Here is a 23,517-nt window from a genome sequence, read left to right on the forward strand (position 1 = left end):
AGTTCAGTTCCACTTGGAAGCCATAAAAGCATGGGTTTAAAAAAAGTGCAGCAGTATCTGGTGTTTGATATCTAACAGTATGCAACATGTTTATGACATGTATTAGGCTACAAAATCTGAGTTCATAGCCTGGGACAACAAAGCAGAACTCGGCTCTGGCATATGTAGTGGGAAATAGAAAGGCATGTCTCATAGTGTAATGGATATTGCTTGTCCCTCAAGAGCTTGAGCTGCATAGAGCAGGTGGTTCAATGAAAGACATCAGCACTTTGGAAAAAATTAAAATACAATTAAAAGAGCAATTAAATAGCAGCTGGTTTAAATAAGAGTAAATTCAGATTGGATTTTACTATAAGAACAACTCAATTCAGTTCTGCAGAATTATTTCTCAGAATTGAAAGGGTAAGAAAGTTTGGACAAAATATGTAGTGAGTAACTAAAATTGTCTCAGTCACACAGAACTCAGTTAAAAAGGGTACCAAAATCATGAACTCTAGATGAGGTATCACTTTCAAACTACTTTAAAAGTAGTCTGATTCCAAATCAGACAATCAAGTCCCATGGCATTTTCTGTGGTCTTAAAGCAGCTTTTCCCCAATTTGAAAAACAAAAATTCCCTCTCCATCACATTAAGTACAATAACCACAGAAGCAACAAAAGAAAACGCCCAACTATATAATGGAAATAAGAAAACATACGAACATATACGACAACATACCAAGCCTACATATTGGGAAAAAAAGAAAAAAAAGTTTTATACATTAAATGAGATCAACACAAGTAAGTGTTAAAAGGGTCATGGATAATTTCAAAATATGCTTTAAAGGGTAGGACCGTCTCCAGGAAGAACAGGATTTACTTGCCAAGTAGGAAATCATGTCAATACCAGCTATTCTTAATCATCATAGTCTCATGTGGTGGAGAAAATTTAGTCATTTCACCAAGTGAACACCACTTCTTACTTTCATACTTCCAAGTCTTCTCCCCCCCCAACAATGACACCCTTTCTCTACAGCAAATATTATACAAAGCCAAACGGTGGATTCTGTGTTTGAAAAAGTTTGTTGGATTTCTTTTTTTTTCTTCTTTTTTAACATGAAGTAGAATTCGAAAAAAAAAATTTGCATTATGTATGACCAATTAGAGTTTGAATCAACTCACTCTATCTTGAATTAAATTTTGGGTTAATCTTCCAGGCTTGTGAGTTTGTATCTCAACCCCTAGACAGGAAGAATACAAAAGGAAACTGGTGTCCCATGTATAAAAACCGATAATCCCATACAGAATATCTTCCAAGAAATGCATTTCCCAAATCAACTAACTGGAACTTTCAACCACAGTACACCTGATCAAAAAAGATCAGTATGATGTAAAAGAAGGCAAAATAATCCCAGAATAGCAGCATGTTGATTTACCTAGCACAGGAAAAAGGGTTTTAAATGAGGAATTACACTTCCTGTACAGTGTTCATTTAGGATTAGAAGACAGCTTGGCAAACACAGTGAAAAAGGGGCACTGCAACTGCACAAAATCTTGCCATCTCTCCCTTCCATGCAGCATGCTCCATGGGTCACTTTCCTCCCAGAAGAAAAGTAATCTGAGCTACCTTCATTTAATTCTGAGATGTGCTTAGGTGAGAGGGAAGATAAGGAGCAGCTCTCAGGCTGCTCTTTACCATGACACAGCCTGAGACACAAGCAGCCCTTCCATTCCTCCATGCTGGAATATTCTGGAGGTTTCAGTTCTGCCATCAGTCAATAAGTGAAAAGCCAAGGCTCTGTTATTTAGATAAATGCTTTAAAAATTAGTTTAATTTCTTAAATTTTTCAAATTTGGTGTTATATAGGGCTGGTAAGCAAGATTTTTAAAGATGTACACTGTGGTTGAAAAACTTCTGAAGCACAGTAAAAAGTTCTCTTACATATTGAGCTATTATCAGTTAAATTTCACTTTTGATTGACAAAAAAAAAAAATTTCTTTCTCCACTCACTTGTGCAGAGTACAAGAAAGCAGAAGAGTAAGCAAAGACAAATTATCTTGTTTTGCACAAGATTTAGCTTAAACATAAAAGGCTAAAACCTTGTCCTGTAGGCATTTGTGCAGTGCAGCTGAAGGGCTGCTTGTGCCCTATATAAAAGTGATAAAAAGTTTAATTAAATTTTAATTCAACTGTCTTTCCAAAACAGGTGTTAGCATAGTGTCATATAACATGAAAGAAAACAGAGTGCATACATAAGCATACCATTTTGGCATATGCATATATACATATATTGTGCAAACAAAGATCAGTTATACCTGAAAAATAACCACACTTACCTGTTAATGTAACTTAGAGCAACATAGGTTGGCTGTTGAAGTTCTTGTTTCTCTAATACACGTGGGTCTGTATCTGGAATAAAAAATACATACACTGAATTGAGTATCTACACTGAAACATATGGGATTGTATACTCCAAAGTAACATAAGTGAAGACAAGAGATACAAAATAGCTCAACCCAGTTTAGCCACATAGAGTATGCTTAGCACAGCACAATCATTCGTTCATTCATTCATAAACACAGTATTGCATTACTTTACACAAGAATTTGAAACATCAACAGTGATGTAATTTCCAACTGTCACACAAGCTTTCACAATCCCCCTCATAAATATTAGTTTTCACTGCTTTCCATGATTTACGGTGTTAAAAGATTCAAGCTTTCTTCTTTTTTAATGTAGCTATTTCTAAATATGGTTGACACATTTTGGGATGTTTCAATAGCGATTAGATCTCTTCAGCTGGGACTTGATACTTTTCTTCTGCATCTCTTGAGTTTTGCTTTCTCCCTTCTCTACAGCTTATTTTCTGAAGCTCTCAATCAGAGGTCATACAAAAATGCACTTGAAGCAAATGCTTGCCATACAGCATTGCCCACCAAAAGCCCTGAAGCAAACACAATCCAATTCCCTCAAGTGCTAACTTTCTCACTCAAATGAAAGAATATGTTTTCAATCACTGTTTTCATTGTCCTTTTCAGTTAAGTTTTGCTTTCATCTAACGAAGAAGTAGTCTTGGTTTAATTTTCTGAAACCAAAACCAAGGGAGTATGCCCATAGTTTATGTAGTTTTCTTATATAAAAAATAGGATTATATTGAGGTTTCAAATACAGCCTTGCCCTACATTGTAGAAGTGCACCTTTAGGAGCTGAGCATAAACAGTCTTTCAGAAGTTCCCAATGGAAAATGTGCATCATGCCTGTGCAGATTACTACATAGTCATTAACAACATATTTTATGCATTACTTTAAAAGCAATTCTGGGTGCAACTTCTGCATTTTAACTATAAAGAATATAAACTGCTTTTACTAAATGGCTCCCCATAGCACTGCTGCCATCCATCTTTTATTTCTGAGAAGCATCTACTTTGTCTTGGGGGGAGGGGGGGACAAGGGAAAGAGGAACCCCAAGCAAAAAATGTATTTTGGATTGTTCTTGCTTTGTCCTACAACTTTAAGCATTCTTAATTTTTAAAAGCTTATTATCTTGATAGCCACATTTGTTTGACCTGATCAGTTGCTTCTGGTGGTTTTTGTGGGTTTTGTTTTTAAAACATGATAAAATTATTTTGAAATCTGTCTCTGCTGCTCTACCTTAAGGAAGATTTTTGACTGAACTGAATGGGGACTCTGTTTGAGGTAGGTGCATTTGTCACACCACTGCCCAAAGCAGATAATGTCTTTATTCAGTGAGCAGGGAATCCCCTGTCCATTCTTCCCAAAGCTCAAACTGATCCTAATTTTTCTTCCTACATTTGCTCCTGCAAAGCTCAGGCTCCAGGATTTGCTAACATGCTTTTATCAATATGTCCCTAAAGAGAAAAATACCTTTAAGGAAGTTCAGAGAAGAGGGATAAAAGCACAAGTGCCAATCCAACCAGCAATCCCAAGCCCGTTACCCTTAAAAGGAGCAGATCTTGCTGGTGCCAGCAGAAATTCAGTAAGTACCAGCACACTGTGCTAACCAAAGACAGCAACACATCAGCTGTCTTTCATGTTATCTTTACAATTCACTTCTCTGAGGAAGTTAGGTTCATGCAACACATACAGATCTTTCACTTGCCTTTGTTTCTACAAAACCCACACTTATTTAGCAGGCCAAGCATACAACTGCTGTCATGGTGAGCTCTGTTAGATTTACACCTTGGTGGTGCATGGCCTGCCATGAAACTGTCTTGATCCATAATGTTTGCAGAGCATTAATCCCAGCTGTAGCATTCGCTACATATCAAGGTGCCACGCTTAGATCACTGGTCGGCCCAGACCAGGGAAAGAGACAGATAACACACACAGTGTGAGCGCCAACTTCCGCCTTTTATTGCGCAGTTAATTCCTTTTATACTAACAAGGGGAGGTGGGGTTACAGGTACATCACAAGGCTGCGACTAACCCTCTAACTTACCATGACATCGCGAGATCTTCCGAACGCCGACCCCTACACCCAGCCAGGACTATTTGAGAACTGCCTCAACCCAAATTTAGGCATCTGTGGTTAAATGACTACATCTTTGCTAATCCAGTTCTTAAATGGGATTAACCTCCACCTACAAACAATGGTTTCTGTGACTGAAGGAGACAAAATTGGGGCTGGTTTACCTCAGAGTGCTGCATGTATCTGTGGGAGAGGACAAGGGAAAGCTCTAATGAAGAGTCCACCACCCTTCTGCTGCTCGCCAGCAGCTCACCATAACACCAGCTGAAGATGAAAATGCGAAGACAAAAAACAAAAGCCCCCTAACTTTTGTAGGACCGTGTTATCAAAGCACACAGAAATTTGCCTGCTGGCACGTGCACAAAGTGGAGTCCCATCTATCAGTACGTGCTGCCTGACACACAAGAAATGCACTGCTCGCAGTCCCTATTCAGTGTATCTATCCCTTCCCCCTCCACGTATCAGACTTCACATGTATTTCAAGTCTATTGTGTTGTATAACCCGATTCCACCAAAAAATAATCCAGGAGGTGGTCAAGAAAATCTTGTATGAATTTAGCACTCAAAATGCTTGACACATTTTTATTCCTCTTGCAACCAGCTGCTGAGTTGCCAGTCACGAGAACGTTGCATTCACTTCTGCACTGTAGCAGGAACCATACGTAACACTGTTGGATATTATTTCTCTTCCCCAGCTATAACAACAGAAGACAAAAAGAAAGCACAGAAACTTGCGCTGGGGCCACTGCATGGCCTTCAGAGAAGAGCAGAAAAGGGCAAAGACCAGGCCAGCTGTGCCACGGGTGCCAGCAGCCATGTGGCTCCGGCACAGCCCTTCCCTAGGTGGAAGGGCACGAAAGCCACACTGGCAGCCCTGCTGCACCCACCTAAGACCTGCGCAGCCTTGCTATCCAGGGCACACATACAGTTCACCCACCACTGCCAGCTTTTTTGTCACTGTCTTAAAATGCCACCGATCCATTCCTTCCCGCCTCCATTCCCTCTTCCTCATCCTCTGCCCAACCTCAGCCAGTGCCTTCCTCTCTCCTGCCCCTTCCTAACCCCAGTTCTTGCTACTCATCCTGCCTCCCATCGTTCTCTCCTGCCCTCGCTGTCACGCTGCCCACTCCTCCCCCCTCAAAATGTCCTAACCTACAAACAAGTCAAAAATCACATGGAGATATCTATAACCACTTGCTCACTCTTGTATCACAGGACTAGACATACATAAACTCTTTCTCTGTATTGCCTCTCCCCTGCAGCCTCTGACTCCATGTCCGCCCCTGCCCCCCTCCCTTATTGTGTCTTACTTCCAATTTAGCCAGTCTCGACTTACTTTCCTGATGTTAATTAGTACACTTTTGAGCACAGGGTGAATATATATTATTGTTAACAACTACAAAAAGACCACAACCATCCCAGGCTTGCTTAAAAGAAAAAAAAAAAAAAAAAAGACAATAATTAGCTGCTTTTTTTTTTTTTTTTTAAGACAGCAAACACAGCTACAATGAGATTAAGTAGCAGTATTCCTTGATGCTGAACATTCAAGCCTGGAATACCAGTGCTCTGCTTCTCTCACACCTAAGGACATTCATACAGACACTAGCACCATTTTATAACACCATTCATGCTGCTGAAAGCCACAGTCTCCAAACACGTGTTACTCCACCGACCAGGACGTTATGTATCAGCCAACACTCTCAACTATCTGACTCAGGGATGAGGAGCAGAGGAGGCAAAAATCTGTTGTCAATCTCACAAAATGGCCCTGTATAGTGTTAAATGTTTAGTCAATGTTTCTTCAAACATGCATAGGCTGGTCAAAGTCAGCCAAAAGTAGCCTAAATAGTTTCCAAACAGACACCTATAATGCATTAAACATTCACAGATGACAAATCTTTTTCTTGAAAAGTATTTAAGCAGTACAACCTGGGACTGGTCCAAGCTCCCTTTCTTATAAGAAAAATATCCTCACAGTACACACACAAAACCAACTACAGAATTTGAAGGGAATGGTTGATTAGCATTACTTTAACTAGTTACCCTTGTTTCTTGAATTAACATGGGCTATCGGAGACTTGCCACTTCATCAGTTTTGCTGTAACGCTTTAAATCTGGTAGAACAAATTGCCACCCGCTGTACGTTGGCTGCCTTCATTACTTGTCTCTTCTCATAAGCATTATGTTCCACTGATTTCATTCCACAGCAGGAAGAAGAAAAGCACTATGTACTTTCTGTAATGCCGTAGGTTTTTTTTAACAATGTTCTCTTATTTTACTATGGTGTTAAATTTTGGAAACCCTGTTTTTTTCTCTTTTTCTTTAATGAAAGTTATTAAAATGAAATTTTCATTTCATATGAACTACCCCAGGATTTTGTTATGGGTCCCACCACCTCAGTATTAGAAGACTGAAGTGTGGGTGCTAACATCCACGAGAGAGAGTTACTCCACTGATCACCTATAGGATTAGACACCTCCAATTTCTCACATCCACAACCTGTTTCATACTGGGCAACCAGACACGTACTACGAGTATGTAATTAAGGCTAAGACCATAAATTGCACTGCGCCATCTTTGAACTGCTCAGATGAAGCCAGGCATTTTCTATGGAGCATGTTCTAACAAAATGAATCACTGACTACTGAACCAAGCCATGACAGGTGGGGGGGTGTCCATAACTTAAAAAGACTTAGGTTTGAAAAACATGTCTTCTATCAGCCATGCCATTACTTAAGCCGAATAGTTGCAACAAAAGCAAAAAGACAAAACTCCCCTTTCCAGCCCAAGGGTGTTACTGCTGTTTAATCTCAAAAAAAGTAACAAAATGCCTCTAAATGTTAAGAAAATAACGGTCCTGCAAAGGATTTTAAAAGCACTAAAACTCATCTTTACAAGGACCAAGGACTTACAGTATGATCTATCTCCCAAGTGACTCGGAGATGTTTATAACAACCTCACCTTTTTGTGCAAGATCACGCTGAGGTGAACTGCCCACGCAGAGGTCTCCCAGACTCACAACTGGCTTTGTCAGAACATCCGTACACACGTTCCGCTCGCCCACCACCACGTTCACAGAGTGCCTGTCTTGTATTTCACTTGGCCTTGAAACTGGCTGATATAAGTCAGCTCAGCTAGTTAATTAAAACCTACACTTCCCTTGAAACTAGCTCTCTTCACTAATGATGCCAAGGCAAACATTTCTGTTGGCTTCCTCCAAAGTCCACAATTGTTCTTACGTGGATATAGCTCAAAAGGCCAGAAACAGATAAATTCAATGTTACTGGAAAGTGTTCCCCATCCAAAACCTCCATTACAAGGAAGCCATTATGAAATTCACAGTTTCAATTCCAAATGCAGTGTTATTCAGGTCTTCTCATGAATTTAAAGAATAAGATCACAGACAACTATGATTTTACAGATATTAACATGGTCCCCTTATTATATATTTAATAGAAAAAAATTTTCCCTCTACACTTCAAAGATGGAACATTGGACGATAAATACCATGATTCTGCAAGAGTTTTAAACCTACCTGACTTCAAGAACACCTTTAATATTTACGCACGAGTTTAAGTTCTTTCCAAGATCAAGGTGTTAAATGCCACAGAGATGGGTTTATCAAACTGTGAAATAGATTAGATACCAAACGCTTCCACATTTCCAGATCAAACTCTAATTAAATAGATGACTAAGAAAGCTACATTCAGGCAAGTACAAACAAGAAAACACTATTTATTTCAACTTTCACAGTTTCAGTGATCACTAGAGGCTCCAGGATATTTTTTTATTACAAAATCCTGCCTGTTTGATCTATCCTGGAGTTGCAAAAATTTCTCAGTTAGCTGCAAACAGTTTATTTCCCCTGTCAAATTGCTCGTAAGTGCATGAAGCTGTGAAAAAAAACCCTAAAAGACACAGGCCACATAAATATTACAAGAAGGTCATGAAACTGCAGTCTTTTTGGCCCGCTGGGAGACAGCTCTGTCAGGCTGACTGCTCTGCTGGCACTCTGCTGCTGCTCAAACAAGGCCTGCGTACTTTCCACTCAGCAACTGATTGATTGTAATTGCTGCATTACCGCAGAAGGATAACGGAGTCCAAAGCCAAGGTAAAGCATCATAGGTCACATACCAAATTTTAAACTACTGTGGACTTCTCCTAAAGCCTGCAAGCACAAAAAAGCTAGCGTTAATCTTAACAACTGCAAATTACATATTAGACATGTAGGCAAGAAGTTAGCAAAAAGAATTATCAAACAGAAGGTTTATTTGAATGAAGGCTGCCTCAGGAAAAAAAGCCAACAAGTATACATTGAGAATGCACACGTAGGCAGCTGGAAGGCACTGAAAGCAGCATCTGCTGACTTAACACCCTGGTTTAGCACACAGTAGCCTCTTCACATAGGTGCCCCTCACAGGGAAGCGAGGCAGTCTTCATGGAAGTTCCTGAAGAAAATGGGACTTTATAATAACTGCCTCTTCATAGGAAATGCACCCAGATCCCAGGGACACCACTCTAGCATTTTACCTTCGCTGGGTGTTATGAATGCAGAACCAGTCAGAGGACATCACTGCAAGAGGGACCGTATAAAAAAGGTGGTCACAGAAGTTAAAAAACAGCCTGCTGAAAATTAAAGCACAAAACCTCCAAGAACACCACAATCAACACCATCCATTCACTGCTGCAGATCAGCACATGTGAAACTCCATTTTATAACACAAATTCTGTGAGACACAAGAGCTCGGAGCTTTGTTGTACGAGAAAATGGTATCTTGCCAGGTGATAAGGTAATACACGGTATTTCAGATACGCTACACAGAAACAAATCTGTGCTTTGGTCTTACAGCAAACATAAGACCAGAGCATTTTTTTATACAAGCAAACAGAAGATTAGAATATATTTTTTTTATATAATGCTATTACTGAGCAATCTTGTTTCATCCTTGCAACCTGCCACTATTTAATTCAGACTGTGAACTGTTAGAAGTAATGGCCATCCCTTACATCCCATTGCCCAGCCAAATAGGGTTCATGTTACAGCTTTACATGTACTAATTTAATGCATAATTACTAAAAGGATTTCAGGTTAAAATGGTAGCTCAGCAACACAACTGAGTAGATCATTTGACATTTTCAATTTTTAATTTAAAAACCAAATAGCCAAGTAAACATAAACACAAGGATTTGCAAATCATATGAAAAGTATCTTCCATTAAAAAAAATATAATTGTGATATAACCACATGTAATAAAAAGATATTTCAGATACGGAAAACAGAAAAGAAAAAGAATGCATTGAGTCCAATCATGGATCCTGAATCCTTAAAATGTTCTAATTTCTGCAATTAAGTTAATTATTTCACACTAGTAAGTGATCACAGTGCTCCTCAGTTGCTGAAAGCAACCTTTGGATCTGCCATGCTGTCTTTAAATAGGCAATTAATGTGAAAAATGAGAGTGTGCATAACTTTCCAGTGCCATATATTATATATAAATAACACAACACACAAATAAGAACAGGACGGAAGTTCTCAACCCAAACACTTGATCAACTTAGTCATGTCTTCATCTGTTTATTTGAAAATATATTACTTTGCTACTCTTGTGGCCCTTATTACAGACAATCTACTGCCTTAAGAAGAGTTTTCCCTTGCCAGAAATTACAAGAACTTTTCATTCCTCTGTCCCCAAAATAATTTGCATTAACCAAGGTTGGACAGTATCAAAAGTGCTAGGAAAACTGAGGTAGTGGACAGATCCAAGCAACTGATCTGTTCCTTCGTTCCTCAGTGGGGCAATCTGGTTGACCAGAACTTGCCTGCAGTTGCCTAAGAGTTGCTTTCTTGCTTTATATCTATTTACAGTACTGTAAACCAAGAGCAGAATTTGTGAAATTCTTTATTTAAAAGATTAGAAGAAAAAGAAAAAGCATCAATATCCTGTAAGCGTTCTTAGTGGGAAGCTTGAAGGTCACATGCAGCATGTGAGGAACAACATCACAGCTCCCTTCCCATCCTCACAAGGTGTGCAACGTCTCCGTGTACCGTCCTGCATTCCTATTGCTTTCCCAAACACCCTTGCTCCGGCAGGGAGCATCCTCTACATCTAGCATCCTTTCTTAACAGAGAAATTCAAACTGTGGCCTTTCCTGGTTCCATTAGATGCAGTGCTGAATAGAGATAGAGCCTGGTCCACGTGGGCCTCCTCAGCTCTCCGGCACAGCTAAACAACAGGCTACCACTTTACCGCCTGCAGTTGCCTCTGGCAGAAGGGATGGCACCTGATCAACCAGTTTTTAAGCCATCTTCCATGCACCCCCTCCTCCAAAAACCCAACCAAAACTCCAGCAGCAACTACAAAGCAGGGAGCTGTGTAGGAGGGTACAACCATAATTCATTAAGAGAATATTACTGTGCACTGTGATTGCAGACATTCTCATAATATTCTCGGTAGCTCATGTCTCAGAATATAAAAAGAAATGCTGTAAATCAGATACTTCATTTCTATTCAAACAGAACGTAATTGCTGGTAACTAGTTGCAGAGCTACAAATGTCAAAAAGGCATCTCACGATCTTTCAGATGTAGCGAACTGCAAGCACACTTCATGTGCCATGATGCTTTTCCACTTATTATGTTAATTAGTTTTTATTTGAAACATACAATTATTGTTGCAACCAAATGCAATAATTAACAGTTACTTTTAATAGGTAAAATTTTCATTAATCAAATCAACAGGAGATCAGCAGAGTGCTGGAAAGGTCCCTTAGAGAAGCGGGGGAAAAAAAATGTCTGCTGCTATTTTATTTTACTTTTTAAGTTGTGAGATGTATTCAATTTTTAAGCATTTGAAATGTTAACTTCTTGCAACTTTTAAGTGCAGATATACTTAATGAAGCTTGAAGTAGAGAAAAATTAGAATGCCATTTTCACAGAATTTCCCAACATTTAATTCAAGTCAAATAATCTCATGAGGTGCCACTGGAGAGTATTAAAATAAAAGGTCCATTTGCACTTAACAGTCAAGCACACAGGATATAACATATATTATTAGTAATCTCTACAATGATCCCATTTCAGTAATTAAATGACTATTTTTATTCCTTACCACACTATGATGTTTCTTTTGTCTGAGAGTTTTAAAAATTCATATACTGTGGAAAGGCACTCACCTTTAATTCACCCGAATTGGGGAAGGTCCCCAAAATTAATTAAAAGTCCAAAATTTAGGGATATTATTCTATACTGAAACAATGATAAAACCACCTTCATGGCATGCAGCACTGCCCCCAAACACACACACCAGCATGATGGTCTTTTTAATCACTTTTGCAGGCCCCAACTACACTTGGTGCCCTCTGCACAAGTGGTAACGCCACAGCTACGCTGGCAGAGCCCTCTAACAGGGACACAGCAAGAACACATAAAAAGGACTTCTCTTGTTCACATAGTTTTATCACCACCCCAGATGACATACGAGGCCAATAAAAACACTCTGCCTGCATAGCTGTGACCGCCTCCCACCCCCGGAGGCAAGCTGGTATGAGGATGCCCATTGGGGAAAGTGTTTTTCATTCCCTGCGCTGACAGGCTGGAGAGAAAGTAGGAAAAGGGCTGGAGGGTGCTTTCCAATGCAGACCCAGTCCTGCATGCAGATTTTCTAGGTGTTCAGTCAAAACCCCATTTCCAAAATTCACACATTTCTCTACTCTTTAAGGTCATACTCATCATTACCCATTACATCTGGAAACTGACAAAAAAGAAAAATGAGGAGCATTCATCTTGCATTTTGCCAAAATTACGAGGAGATAATTTTTGGAGTTGGCAATGGATTGATTGAGGGTTGAGTTTAGTGGGTTTCTATGAGAACCCAGGGCTGGCCTGGGCAAATCTATTGGGAGGTTTGGCCTTCTTTGGGCAAAACTTGATAACTAGTAGTGGAAGAGCAATCTTTACATAAACCACAAGTCTGTGCTTTTTCAAATCAAGCATGTGAAGTGAGTACATGCTTAAATCCATGTTTTAGGATAAACAGTTTTGCATAAAGCAAGCAGTTATTTCAAAACAGCTAGTTTTCCTATTAAAAAAATTGAAAATTTATAGGTTTCTGTTTTGCCTTTTTATTATTATTACTCAAATACTCAAATCCTTGTTCTCATCTAGTTTTAATAATGAAAACCTGGCTAAACATTCCAAAATAAATAAAACCTAGTATTACTTTAAATAAAAGTTCAAAATATATATCTTGACAGTTCTGATGCTTGAGGGTTTTATTTCCCAAAGTAGTAATGATCTCCAGGAGTTAAAATAATATGATTATATCCCAACTCCATGGCCAGCTAAACCACAACTGAACTGCAGTGGCACATATTTCATTTGCAATGTCAGAAGATCTCCATTTCAGACTATCAACATAGCACTAAATTTTCAAGTGCCATTGAAAACAGGCCACTTCTAATTTTGGCTGGAAACACTAAAACGAACCACTATAGGCAGCACAGCTAGTATTTCATAAGTTAAACTTCTTCATCTTTACCAGGAATCAAAAAGGAAAACTTTTTTTACTGCAAGTTATTTACTGTGTCTTCACTCTTCCGCAAACAGTGGTTGCGGGATTTTTTGGTTTATTTTGAGGGAAGGCTGAATTAGAAGGAAATAATACATATTTTTCCTGTGAGTCACTAAAATTGCTATAAGAAGCTTATCTTCTGAGCTACTACTTTGCACAGTCTTGTAGGAGACAGACTGGATTCCTAATCTTCACTTCCTGCTGACAGGAACAGAGAGTGCACAAAACTAAGCAATTACTTGTGAGGAAGAAGGAAATGGCATCATTACTTAGCGTTACTCAAGAGAACCTCCCTCCAGAAGATGGCAACCATGCCCAGTGGAGCCAGAGGCTGGTGGAGCAAGGACAGGAACCAGCTGTGTAAGAATGCCAGATGCTCAGATAACCTTTATTTCCTGAAATGTCTTTTCCAAAATTCATTTGGACATACTGTGTTGTTCACAATTTTATTATTTTATCTCACTGGAAATAATTTCACTACCAATACGCCTTATCCAAGACTGTGAGCAACTCCACATTTGTCACCAGTGCTACACATGAAACATCCAGCAACAAGCCCACCCCACAGGGAACAAGAAACACACACATACACATATCATATATCGGTACATTTCTTGCAGGGAGTGGGGTGGGGTGTCCCTCTCTCTAAGAGGAAAACATCATCACTGAAAACCGTGCACAAATGTGAACCTAACATTGTGAGATGAAAAATCTACTTCTCTGCAAACAAATTGACAATAAACCTAAATAAAAATAGTTATCCAAATCTGCACCTTTCAAAAGTCTAACACTCAATCATTGGGTTAACAAGGACGGTATGGAAGAAATTTTTAAAGTGCTGTTAGCCATCATCCTTGAGCAACAGGACTATTTTGTTTGCCCTTAAGTCCTTTGTCTGCCCTAACAGAGGAGCACATCCTCTGCACTTCTCTACCTTTGATATCTGTTCTTGAAAGAGAATTTCAAATTATCTTCTCTTGAGAACTAGTAAAGTGAAATAGATTATTGCACGCACTAAAGTTACCACTTCAGTTCCAGTATCTCCAGCTGTTGGAAGCCAAGTGTGGCAAGTGGTTTGGTGCCGTCCACTGAATGACGTGTGGCTACCTCAGTCCAGCTCCTACAGGACAGGAGTTTGCAGAGGAGGGAAGAGGTGAAGTCTCACAGCTTGATCGAAACGGAATCCTGTCATTTGCAACGGTCTGAACTGATACAACACTAAGATAAAACCGAGGTTTTACCCTCACCCAACCACTCACGAACTGAGGCTTGCGAAGGGATAAGAGGAGACATTTTCTCTCCCGGGGAATGCTGTGCCAGTTTTCTTGGTAAGAAAACTTCCAAGTTTTTGGCATGGCCCGATGACATTTTCCTCATCATTAAGCCCAGGCCAGATTTCCACACGCTGACTCACCCCGGTGTGTCATCCGCGGGAGGGGAGGAAAACTGTAACGCACAGAAAGTCGCTTTTAACTCTTAACCCCACCAGCCAGGGAGGGGAAACACCCTTCCCACAGCGGGCAGCGTCGGCCACTCCTTCACGGGGAGACACAAGGGCAAAGAAACGCCTCGTACCAGTCCTTAGTAGAAGATAAAAGACAAACGAGACACTCAGCTCTGGCGCGAAAAGACGCGCCACCGGCGGCGGGTCGCTAAAGCGAGGAGGATCGGTTTGCACTGGATTTACCACAGCCGTTGCAAACCTCCCGTGCGCTTCCATGCGGGGACGAGCACGGCCTGCCCCGCCCGCCCGCGCAGCCGGCAGAGACCGACACGCACCGACAGGGCGCTGCCACCCGCCCGGCTCCGCCGAGCTCGGAGGCCGCAGCCCCGAGGAGAGCCAGGCCCGCCGCGCCCCCTCGTGGCGGCGCCCGCAGCGCCGTTCGCCCGCCGCCATTTCCCTTCCCCTCCCGGCGCAGCTGAGGTGCGGAGCGGCCGGCGGCTGCCGTTTGACGGACGTTATTTCACCTGCCGTAACAGGAGGGGGTTTCGAGCCGTTTCACCGTCTGAGTTTTCTCCTCACAAGACACCGGCGGCAGCCGCGGTGTTTCCCGTCATTTCTGGCAGGCACGTAGCCCCCTCAGGTGCTCTGCGCCAGTGGTGATGGGAAGGATGGTCGGGGAGGTACCTCATTTAATACCAGCAGCAACAAGATAACAATAACAACAATAATAATAATAACAATATGTGTTCTGTGAGGGGAAGCCAGAGCTGTCAGAGCAAGCAACTGAGAGGAAACGGGAGCATGACAACCTGCCACCGAAACACGGGGCACTGCGAGTGCCACATGGAGGCCCCAGCTCTGTGACTGCGGGCCACTGTGTTTTGAAACAGGTACACAAAACGGCTCCCCTGATGAACACGCCCGATACGCTGGTTCACCACAGAAAAGAGGGGCATGCAGCAGCCTCGGCCTTTATTGCCACTCAGTACCATTAAAAATTTCTGTTAGAACTTAAAATATTATCCGCTGCTTAAATACTAAGTGTATCACTCCTCTTCAGCTATTTCTTTCCAGTAATTTCTTCAAAACAGAAAGGTACAGAGATACTTTTTCTACTTCAAATAGCTCTGATATAGAAAAAAACCAAATCAGATTGAATTAAGCGAAGCCTCAATGTCTCTGAAAGACAAAACTTAAGGGGGGGGGGATAAAAAAAGGTGAATGATCAGTTTAAAATAGAAAATAAATTCAGATAAGCCTAAAAATGCTGACATTAAGTAGAGATTTAAGGAAATCAATGCGCTTAATAATCGATGATGTTTTAAGGCCAAGGCATGTTCTTACACATTCTATTTTTACTTTATTATCCCAATGAAAAACATGCTGTGTTCAACAAATAAAAATGAATTTCCCAGTGTGAACACAAAGGAAATGTAATAATTTACCAATTCCTTTAAAATTCTAATACTCTCTTTACCGTCACATAGAATTTGAATATAGAATTATTAAACAAATAGTCACAATAATGAATACAAAGTTAGCTTACCATAATTAAAAAAACATATTTCCAATTAAGACAACAGGAAGACTATTCACTAAAAAAAGCTCAAAAAACATTACATACAATTCTTTGGCTCCTACAGTTTTTGCCTGACATTCATGTAAGCTGAAGTGTCTGTACTTCCTTAATGTTTGTTTCACATAATAAAAAGCAACAGAACGGCACTGCACTTTTGGCAGGTAAAAGTGATGCTCCAGGTTCAGAGAAGTCAAGCTCAGGAAGGCTTCTCAGCAGAGAAAGCTCATTTTCTGCTCATGAACACCTAAGAGTATCAAGCAATCTAATAAATACACTGGTACCTCCAAAACCTGTTTTAATCAAGTTAGGGTAAGATAAAAGATACAAAAGAGACAATCTCCTACAAACAAAAAACTCCTTGCATTGAATTATGTATGAAGAAAATCCGTTCACTCATTTTTGCATGTGAGCTTGAAATGTTGTGTATTTCTAATGTCTTGTAAGAATGTATCAAGTGATGCCTCACTCCTAGTTCAGTACAACTTCAAAAGGCAGTACTGCTCTGTTTCAAAACAGTGTTAAATTTACTGTATTTATAAGTCTGTAGCCATTTGAAAACAGGATTATCCAGAATCACCAAAACATCAGTTATTTTGCTCTTCTTATGTATTTTAAGTAATGAGAATTCAAGAACTTGGAAACAGGTAGGGGAGAAAGGAGGACATCAGTGATGTTGAAAACTCAAGCAAGGCCTTCTCAGATCATGATATCTAAATATCTACAGTATATATACACCTTTCCTGGTATCTCGAATAAAAGATGCACATTCCTCTAAACAATCCAACTGCTAATTTTACATTTAATTACTGCCAAAAAAATTTACTTCCTAAAGTGATGGTTTAGTACCTTCTAAATTCTACTATTGTTACTACTAAAGAGCAATTAACTGTTAGAAGTTGATAGCATTATCCATTATTACAGCAATAAATCTTAATATTTTTTTTATTCTGCACTGTTCCTACCCTGATCAACAGCCAATTATGAAATAAGAAGCACAGCGTACATTTATCAAAATTATTTAAGGGATATGATAAAATGGAGACACTTAGTAGATAAAGGTTCTGATGCCAAATTTAAGGACAATTTAAACTCTGATGAATTTTGCTCAATGTTTATTCAGCTATGCTGTTACTTTGTTGGAATTATTTTTAAACACAGTTTTTTTAAATTCCCTAAAAAGCATTAAATAATTTGGCCCCCAAATACTACCAGTTTATAGAAAGACACTTTCAGCTTTAAAAATAATAGTTCTTTCTCAAAACATATTTCAATAATCATCTTACAAATGTAATTGCACAGAGTATTAGAAAAATAACGTCACCTTTCCAAGTATGCTATTACATCCAACAGCAGATGGTTTCCCATTTGTAGTCTGTTTCTCTCTTCTCAAGAAATAGCTTAAAAAGTTTAACCAAACTCTTTAAAATGTTTCCATCAAACACTTATTTAAAAAGGTATGACCTATTAAAAGGTATTTGTTCAGAGGAAGAGCTTGTTTGGTTTGCTGTTTCTAAACAAACTAATAAAAGAATCCAACTGGCAACAAAATCTTTCTCCAGGTTCAACAGACACCTGCATATCAGCGTCAGGACAATGTAACTGCATTCCTGCCCTGAAGTTGCTTTGAACTCTCCTTGTATTCAAGACTAACATGGAGTAAGTAAGTGTGATAGTTGGATTACAAGAGAAATGAAGACCACCAGCAAGAATACTCCCCTCCTCCAAAGCATTTCCCCTGCCCCACCCAATAAGCCTTTTCTATTCCCTGTTTCTAAATACATCTACTAAGGCTAAGTGAAATATCTCCCTCTCAGTTTGGATTTTAGCAGCTTTTAATATTCATTTCTTAATGCAGTGTCAGTGTGTTCATCCCTTGTTCTACAGAGTGGTATTGATTTGCAGAGAGAAGCAGAGAAATGCCTAGTAACTCCTCTGTAATTTATTCTAGCTGTAAAGCTTTCCACTACAGTCAGTAGACTACCTAATAGCCTAGTCAAAATGAAGACAAACATCTTCTATGACAGCAAACTGTGGGGATGGTGGCATGAATTAAAAGAGTATGGAAATAAACACCTTAAACAAACCACCTCACTGGGAGACTGACATTGCCTGTCTGCCAATGAACTGCAGACAAGATGCTTAGAAAAGCCCCATAACAAAGAAAAAGCTGCATATTGTTCGAGGGTTCCCATGTCAGCACCACCGCTGAAGCCAAAAACATTAATAACTTTTCTTTTGCTTTTCTCCTTTCCTGGGGAGGAGAAGGGAGCTGAAATCAAAACAAACACACACAACTACCTAAAGAAGATTGCTTTTACTGCTAGTTGAAATTTGTCCATGCCAAATACTAATGTAAAATGCTGGGGTTGAAGGTTTCTTGTTTTGTTTTGAAAGGGGTAACAGAGTCTCACAATTTGGCTGAATTGTAAAAAGCTTCAGACACTCCTTACCAGAGGCTCTCCACTGCATCAGCTCAGAAGCCAAGCTTGCCAATTTGATGAGGTAATCAGCCTTACTTCTTTTCCTAATTAGACCTACCTTTTTCTCCTTTACGTACTTGGAAAACACTTTACTAAATTTAGTAACAATGAAATGTACCCGACTGACAGCTGTCAAAAAATGCCCTCCGTATTGCCTTGGTAAGCAGAATTTCAATATGAATATTTCAATAAGCAGTCAAAATACAAGTTTTTCTATTGTTATATCACTGGGGTAAACACTTTTCAGCTTCCAAGTCTGAAGGTGTGTACTGGCATATCATTCCAACATAGCATGAGACCTAAATACTCCAACAACCCTTTGCAATCTGACTTCCAACACAAAGAAATCTGGTGGAGTGGGCTGTGGAAGGAAGGCACAGAAAGGTACAACATGCTCTAACATTCCTCAGTCTAAATCATCAGTGAACTAGGACAGAGGTGGATGACAGGAGGCAGACTGCACTACAGTCATGATGCAGCCTGAGGTAGCGTCTGCTGGAAAGACAATAGTCCATTCTCCATGTCCACACAATAAATGGCCTTCTCTCTGCAGCTACCAGCTAAGATTATAAATCAGCATGTTTTGTAATATTAAAAGCTGCTCCAGCTGCAAAGGAACCAAGATCATAAATTATTTTCAATGCACCTTTGAACAGCATCAGGCAGTAGCGAGGCTTTCCTGAGAACGTTAGACAGCTGTAAAATAGCTGCTTCAAATTTAGTTTCTATTACAGGAGATAGAAAAGACCTGTATGAAGTATTTAATTAACAGATCAAGCCAGTAAAGACCCATGAGGAAAAAATTCAGCTCTTAGCAAAAGGTTTTAACTCTGTTTCTTAAAAAGATTACATTTTATATTGTGTGCTGTTTTTTAATTGAATTAAGACAAAAACCTGGGTTGAAGAACATCTCCAGATATCATCTCCTCATTGCTATTAATGCATGTCAAGTTAACAGGGGGAATACAGTTTGAGGTATTTGTCAAAAGTATCAGCATGCTAACTAAAGGTCTGGGGAATCCATACACTAGCTCTTCCTCACATAGGCATGAAAAAGGTCATTACTAATCAGTTTCTTTTCTCATATGAAGTCAAGTGGCTTTTAATCTCCAGCTGATCACTTAATTTACCAAAAAGGAAAGTAGACTACTTTTTCTACAACTCAACGGCAGCTATGCAAATTAGTTACCTATGCAAATTGCATTTCTGCTGTACACTAGACCTAGTTATTTAAGAGCAGATTTGGAGTGGAAGGGGAAAGGAACATCGTAGTATCTGCCATGACCATTAAAGGATCCTTGAATTCTCTGGCTAACGATGATCAATAGCTGCAATTACTGCTCAACGCTTTCACTGAGACTTGGACTCTGAATGTGAGAAGCAGAGTATATTACGAAATCTGAATGGATGCCATCAGTAAAAGAACCACAGTTACTTTTCTTTAAGTTCAGTTATGCTCAACATGAACCAAGAAGGGAGCCTACTAACTAGCACATTGGCTGGAATAGTGGACATAGAGACGGTAACAAGCTACGCCATGTATCTCTTAAGACAGGACCCCTAAGAAGTGAAGCAGATGTGAGAGTTTCATGGATGCTGTTGAACAAATTCAGAGATGACATAGAATATTATACCCTTTTCTGCTTCTTTCAGCAAGTTCAGACACAGTCCTATTCTCCAGCATAACCAAGACATTCTAGATCTCATTTTCTGTCCAGGTATAAAGATCTTCATGTAACAAGGAGCAGTTTCATTCCTCCACGTTAAAAGCAAAGATGAAAAAGAATTGTTGTGATGCAACTGGAAAAATATTACATGTGAAGTATTGTTTTAGCCCACCACCACTAATGGTAAAGCTTATCTTAAAGAAAATTATTAAGTACCAAAGTTAATTTTGGTCCAAATTTTAAACAACTAAATGAATGTTCTGCACTGGCTAGGATCAAAGGCTACAAGTTCCATTTCCAGCTCAGCCACAGACTGCTTCACAGTCCTGACAAACTAATTTCTTTGCTCAACTCACCTTTCTTTTTTTTTTTTTTTTTTTTTGCCTTAATCCTTCTTCTGTTTGCTGTGGATAAAATTAAATGAGATTCCTTATATTACTCAGTTATACCAGCAAATATAATGTATCTGCAGTAGGATGTGAGCATAACTACTTAAAAATCTTGCCATAAACACATCTTTTCACAATTCCAACAAAAACAAAATCCCACCTGCCTACATTACCAGTAGTATTAAGACAGTCATACTTTACAGTGTAGCACTGTAAATAAAGACACAAAGAGCTCAAGCTGTAAGCTACAACTTTGAGGAGAAAATGCAAGAGATTCTGTCCTGTCCATGTATATAACACTAGTCACTGCCTGCATCCAAACACTCAAGTGCTTGGAGCCACCAAAACAGAGTGATCAGGGTGGGCGGGGAGGATGACACCTAAAACGAACACTACCAGTGCGAAAATCAAAAAGAAGCACTCAGTTTGAGTTCATTGTCATATTCCTGGCAAAATGTCTGCTGAAGCACTGCAGAGAATTTTATAGACCTAGAGGAGACATTGAAGAAATACAAACAAATCAATGAATACCAGCAGTGAGAGATAAACAGTTTCAAATACTTCATACAACTAGAATCACTTTGCAGCCAGATTCACTGCCAAGATGAAGACTTGGAAGGCTTCTGTCAGACTATCTCCAATTACAGTGCTTTATGGAAACACACGGGATACAGTATGCCTTGATGAGAAAAAACAGTGTATATATAGGCTCATCATCCTCCAGCAGAAAGTACTGAGGTAAGTACTAGTTGTTATGGATACGTCTGCATAACTAATGGGCGTTATTGCATCTAACCTTCAGTTTTCATTTATTTTGTATTGCAGGGTGTGGGCGTGTGCATAGAGATTTATGTTTTATGTTAATGAACTTTAAGCTGCCACAAAATCCTAAGTGTTCTTACATTGTGTGACTGAAAAAACACCTTCAAGCAATGAATTTAATGTAAAACCAGAGGAATCAAATATGATATTTAGAAGACTTTAGAAGACTTTGAAAAATGCACTGCTGATTGTTCTTTTAATCAGTTTGTGTATCGCTCAGAAGTCTTAAAAACTGTTCCTTGATAAACAATGAATATAAGCTGTTTCTCACTGCGTACACACAATTAAATGTGACTAGTTTTCAAGACAGAACAGATACACAACGCACTTGTGTGTTCCTTTTGTCAACTGACCTCTTATGCTAAGAACTGTTTTTCTGGTGACTGATGCTGTATAGTGGGGGGAAAAAAAACCCCAACCTTTATTGATGACCTCACAGTTACTACATGAGGCGCACACACAAGCTAGAAATACTGTCACACGCTGCAAGTTTTCCTTTGTATGCATAAAAGATAGGAGAAAGATTCTAAGGACCAGAAGAATCCACTATCAGGCAAAACTCTAAATCAGTTTTGGTATTGATACCTGGTAATATAAGATACACATCTAAAACCAGGTGCGTGGGTTTGTTTGGGTTTTTTTTTGTTTGGGTTGGGTTGAGGTTTTTTTAAGTTAATTTTAATTTCAGTAAGAAAACTCATAGTTACTAATAAGAGATAGTCTGTGTTCTAAGCCTTTCTGTTAGACAGGTAAATCTGACAGCTCCATATAATGCTGGCTTACGTGTTTTGTATTTTTAAATAGGAAACACAGGTTTCTTTGTCCTATTTAGGTAATAATTTTTTTTAAAAAATAAAGTATATGGACCCCAGTTTGCCAAATCTAGAAATCAGTCAAGTGAAAAATCAGACTCCTAAATTTTTATTCCAGTGAAGCCAACTTCATAAGTCTGACCTATCAAGACTGCGGATAGAGTTTGGAAGCTATGGGCCTACAAAGCTCAAAGATGATGATTTGAAAAGCACGATATTAAATTAAAACCTTGGCTTGTTTCCATGGACCTCCATTGTCTTTTACAGTCAAGCTTGAAAAACTTTTCCTCCTCTCCTTCTCTCCTCACCTGTCAGCAGTCCATAACGGTAGTTTGTGCTTACATGCGTGTTTTGGTCAGCTGAAAACAGAGAAACAAGAGAGAAAGCCTTCAGTTCTCTCTTCCAATACTTGGAGCCCAAGAGACTCCAGTGGCCTCCAAGAAGAGTTGCAAGGACGTCATCTTTCAACCTCTTCAACAAACAGCCTTTGTGAAACTCAAAAGAATTTTTAGAAAATTTGCTCCTTTACAATTTCTTAACAAACATCTACTAGGCTAAAACAACAAACTATTTTCACAGACCTGTAACTTGACCAAATTTAAACAGTTTTCATTAAAAAAAGTCCTTTTTGCCCTCTGTTAAATTCTAAAACTTGCTCCAAAACAGAGATACAGATCATCTGAATGAAATGGGTATTGTTTCTTCAACATTAGGAAAACATAGTTTTTCCTAATTTTCTTTAAAAATCACATGGAACTTTTTATTAAAAATTACAAACAAAGAATGTGTCCAAAAGCAGACATGGAACACAGAAACGTCAGTCCAAATCGTTTAGATGTGGAAAGGATATAATTAAAAACCTTTTTGAAATAGAAAATTAAAGTTCATTGAGAGGTCTTACCACAATTTCTTTACAGATCTCAGGTGGTTATCTGCTGAACAGGTATAGAAGAAGGAACTGTCATCAACAAATAGCCATACTGATAAAACAAGAGCATCTTGACAATATGAACATAGAAGGAGATACTATCTAGCAAAACCTTTCTTTCTTCTGCTCTTCTAAATATTTCTTTAACACCTCTCCTTTACTTTGAAACAAGTGTGGAGAGAATAACCTGCCAGATAACTTTGCACCTTCTCTGTTTAATAGAAGCCAATCTCTGAAGGGGAAAACAAAACCCTTCCCAGTTCAGAATTTCCCAGCTTGGTTTGTGCCAGCCTCTGGCACCATCAGCATTTATTTCTTGTTCTATTTTTCGAAATTAACTTTTTGACTGCTCCCTGAG

The 23,517-nt window shown here is 39.2% G+C and overlaps 1 protein-coding gene across 1 annotated transcript in view; it reads right to left on the reverse strand.

Annotated features, from left to right (window-relative positions):
* JAZF1 (JAZF zinc finger 1) overlaps nt 1–23,517 on the reverse strand; it is a 200,120-nt gene that overhangs the window by 87,844 nt on the left and 88,759 nt on the right. The window contains exon 2 of the mRNA XM_075051455.1: nt 2,317–2,389. Within this exon, the coding sequence (XP_074907556.1) occupies nt 2,317–2,389 (73 nt within the window). The remainder of the gene's footprint in view (nt 1–2,316; nt 2,390–23,517) is intronic.

The sequence above is a fragment of the Buteo buteo genome, chromosome 2 (genome assembly GCF_964188355.1).
Source record: "Buteo buteo chromosome 2, bButBut1.hap1.1, whole genome shotgun sequence".
Taxonomy (NCBI): Eukaryota; Metazoa; Chordata; class Aves; order Accipitriformes; family Accipitridae; genus Buteo; species Buteo buteo.